Source organism: Palaemon carinicauda, chromosome 10 (genome assembly GCF_036898095.1).
Source record: "Palaemon carinicauda isolate YSFRI2023 chromosome 10, ASM3689809v2, whole genome shotgun sequence".
Classification (NCBI taxonomy): Eukaryota; Metazoa; Arthropoda; class Malacostraca; order Decapoda; family Palaemonidae; genus Palaemon; species Palaemon carinicauda.
Genome location: NC_090734.1, coordinates 40,372,517 through 40,375,907, shown reverse-complemented (window position 1 = coordinate 40,375,907; position 3,391 = coordinate 40,372,517). Strand labels below are relative to the sequence as shown.

General features: G+C 40.4%; 1 protein-coding gene across 1 annotated transcript; it reads right to left on the bottom strand.

Moving 5' to 3' along the window:
* Positions 1-1,146: 1,146 nt before the first annotated feature.
* LOC137647954 (uncharacterized) lies at positions 1,147-1,677 on the bottom strand. The gene has a single exon (XM_068380901.1). The coding sequence runs from the start codon at positions 1,675-1,677 to the stop codon at positions 1,147-1,149; it is 531 nt and encodes a 176-aa protein (XP_068237002.1).
* Between the last annotated feature and the right edge of the window lie 1,714 nt (positions 1,678-3,391).

Below are 3,391 nucleotides of genomic sequence, written 5' to 3'. Positions count from 1 at the left end.
GCAGCAGTTCTGGCATCAACCTCAACTAGCCTCCTTGCAGTGACTGCCAGAGGAGCAGTAGCAGCAGCCTCAGCAGCACCCTCAAGCCAGTCAGCCATCACCTCTAACCTGGATGCCACCCTAGTCACCAGTCTTCAGGCAAGTCCTCCTGGTCCCGTACCACAGAGTGGCAACCAGGGATGCCACCTGCACCGTTAGCCACCCTTGTCCAGGCTCCTTCACCAACACCTTCAGTGTCGTCGCTGTCAGCCACCTTTAAGACACCTGTGACACCATTCAGCTTCCGGGCCCTGACCCCGGGTCCGTCGACAGCAGCCTAGAGGGCATCTCACCCTCAACCCTCATCACCTCTAAGGAACTCAACACACCACCAGTCCAATGGGTATCCCAACACAGCGGTACCAGAACCAGCAAGGACACTGAGTGAGAGACTTTAGGAAGTAGGATACTTTTGGGAGTTAGAACCATTGAGACACTTCTAAATATTTGTAAATAGTTGGACTGTGATACTTGTACATATTTGTTGTTTGCTGTTTTCAGAATAATAAATTATTATCGTATTTCAAAATACTTGCTTTTGTCTTCAAACTTAAAATAAAATTAAAGAAAAAACGAACATGAAAAGAGAAAAAATAAATAAACGAAAAAGAAACCAAAAATTTAAGAGCAATAAAAAAAGCAAAAAATTAGTGTTTCTTTTATTTGAAAAATGGAACAACTTTGGATGCAGCTCATGGAGTTACTACCATTCTTTCATGCAAAGGGACAGCACCATCAGGGGACATGTAGTAATGTGACAGGTAGTCTCGCTGATCCTTTGCATCCTTCTGGGTATGATGACCGGTTTGAGGCCGCAGCCCCTGAAGGTGTCGGTCAGTCCTCCATCCACCTAGGACAAGATCATGTGTGTCCGGATTTTCACGGTCCACTTCTGAAATTGCGTGTGGGTATATGATGGCGATGAGGTTGTGCAGGACACAGGCACACATGGTGATCAGATTGATGGGGCTGGGGTGCTGATGCATCGTCGTCAAGATACGATGGAACCTTCGAGAAAGGTATTTTCCATGACAAGTCGGGCAGGAGACTACTTCTAGCTGTATATGCTTTCTTTTAGGACCTGTGACTGATGGGAGAATGGTTTCATCATTCAGGTTTGGAGAGCAAAGCCGTCATCCCTACAGCATCATGCAGGGACCAGTAATTCCATGTTCCTCCATCCGACCCATCACCCTCTGCCACAACATCCACATAGAGGAACTTGTAAGTATCATCAGCCACTGCCTTCAGTACAATGCTGTGGAAGCCCTTGTAGCTGTAGTAATGAGAGCCAGCGTTGGGCGTATTCTTCATGGCGAAGTGCTTGCTGTCAACAGCCCCCAGACAGTTGTGGTAGTTCCATCTGGAGCTGAACATGCCAGCAGCTTCCTTCTCCTCCTCTTCAGTTTTTGGGAAGCGCAGCACTTTGTCCTTGTAGACCAGGATGATGGCTTTACACACCTCGGGTATGAACTTGCAGATGGTACTTGCTTTAACCCTGAAGCTGTACTGCAGACTTGGAAAGGAATTTCCAGTGGCTAAAAGGCATAGGGTGCCAGCCACATTGAGTTCATCTTGAAGCGGTTCACTCGTGAAGGTTGACTGCTTCTGGAGGGGAGGGGTTAACTTCTCAACCATCTCTTGGAAAAGGTCAGTTGTGATTTTGAGGTAATTTTTGTAGCCCCTTTGATCTTCCTTGTGGAGTTCAGTCACTAGACGGTCATACTGTCCAAACTCGTACCTTCTGGTCAACCATTCCCTGACCCACACTTTCCTTTGTGTCTTTCTTCGAGGTGGGGTTGCCTATTCTTGCTCTTTTGCCTCTTCCAGCCTTTTCTGCTGCTCTTCAACAATGGCTAGAGCAGCTGCCAGATATAGGCATCTTCCATTCTCTGCAATGATTGTTTCTCTGGCATTGAGCAAGTTGTCTCTTCCACAGCCAATCCAAAAATAAAAGTGACCAAGGATTGTGGACGGCCCATTTTTATATAGCGTGCCCAAGTCGGCACAACACCGTCCAAATCGCGCAAACTCGTCATGCCAATGCAAGAAGTGTTCAAACTATGCGCAAACTATGCGTAAACTATGTGCAAACTATGCGTGAATTCGTCGTGCCAGTTCGTGTCAATATGGATACTATTGGGCACACATTCGTGAACTATTTGTTAACTCGTCGCGAACTCATCATAAACTATGCGTGAACTAGCTTTGAACGGTGGGGGAGCCTTCCAGTTCGTGACCCAAAATGACAAGACCTGCAATGACAAATTGGTGGCCAAAAGTCATGCAAGTGTCAGACTGGCATTAATCTGTATTTTACGGAACTGGATAAGACCTAGCTTTAAATTATTTGCTAATTTGAATATGAAACGTTCCTTGATCGTCTGATACTTGAAGCATCCCATTGATCCCAGTCTATCTCAAATTTTTGTACCACTAATATAGATTTTTTTTTCTGATCACTTACACTTCCTTTGTATTCTCTGTAAGCTATAGCTCTAGTTTACTTGTGTTTGTATTTTTGTTTATGAGAGAGAGAGAGAGAGAGAGAGAGAGAGAGAGAGAGAGAGAGAGAGAGAGACTACTTAATAGCAAAGATTGTGAATCATAAATAATTATGTAATGACCACTATTTAAACTATTCAGGACCACCCACAATATGTTTATTGGATGTGAACGATCACATAATAAAATCACTTCATCACCAATACATATGTGGTAATAAAAAAGCCACAATTTCCCTACATGAAATGAAAGGCCTGAGATATTTTTCTTGTAGTGGACTAGATACAAATACATTTCTTGTTATATATATATATATATATATATATATATATATATATATATATATATATATATATATATATATATATATATATGTGTGTGTGTGTGTGTGTGTGTGTAAATACACATATATTTATATATATTTATATTTATATATATAAATATATATATTAATTTCTTTTCTTTTCTTTATCTTTGGTACTGAACGTTTTCAAGTCCCTTATAGCGTAGTTGAAATACATTTAACCATACATTCAAGGAGTCTTATTATTATTATTATTATTATTATTATTATTATTATTATTATTATTATTATTATTATTATTATTATTATTATTATTGTTATTACTATTATTTTTATTAGTTTTACTTGCTAAGCTATAACCCTATTTGGGAAAGCAAAGTGCTATAAGCCCAAGGGCTCCAACAAGGAAAATAGCCAAGTGAGGAAAGAAAATGAGGATATATTCAAGCTGAAAGAGAAGTAATAAACGATAAGAATTAACTATTTTAAGAGCAGAATGAAACTTGAAATAAATCTTTCATATATATATATATATATATATAT

Bases quoted from the DNA above. Each gene is read 5' to 3' on its own strand.
- LOC137647954 (XM_068380901.1), bottom strand. From the start codon at position 1,677: ATGGTTGAGAAGTTAACCCCTCCCCTCCAGAAGCAGTCAACCTTCACG.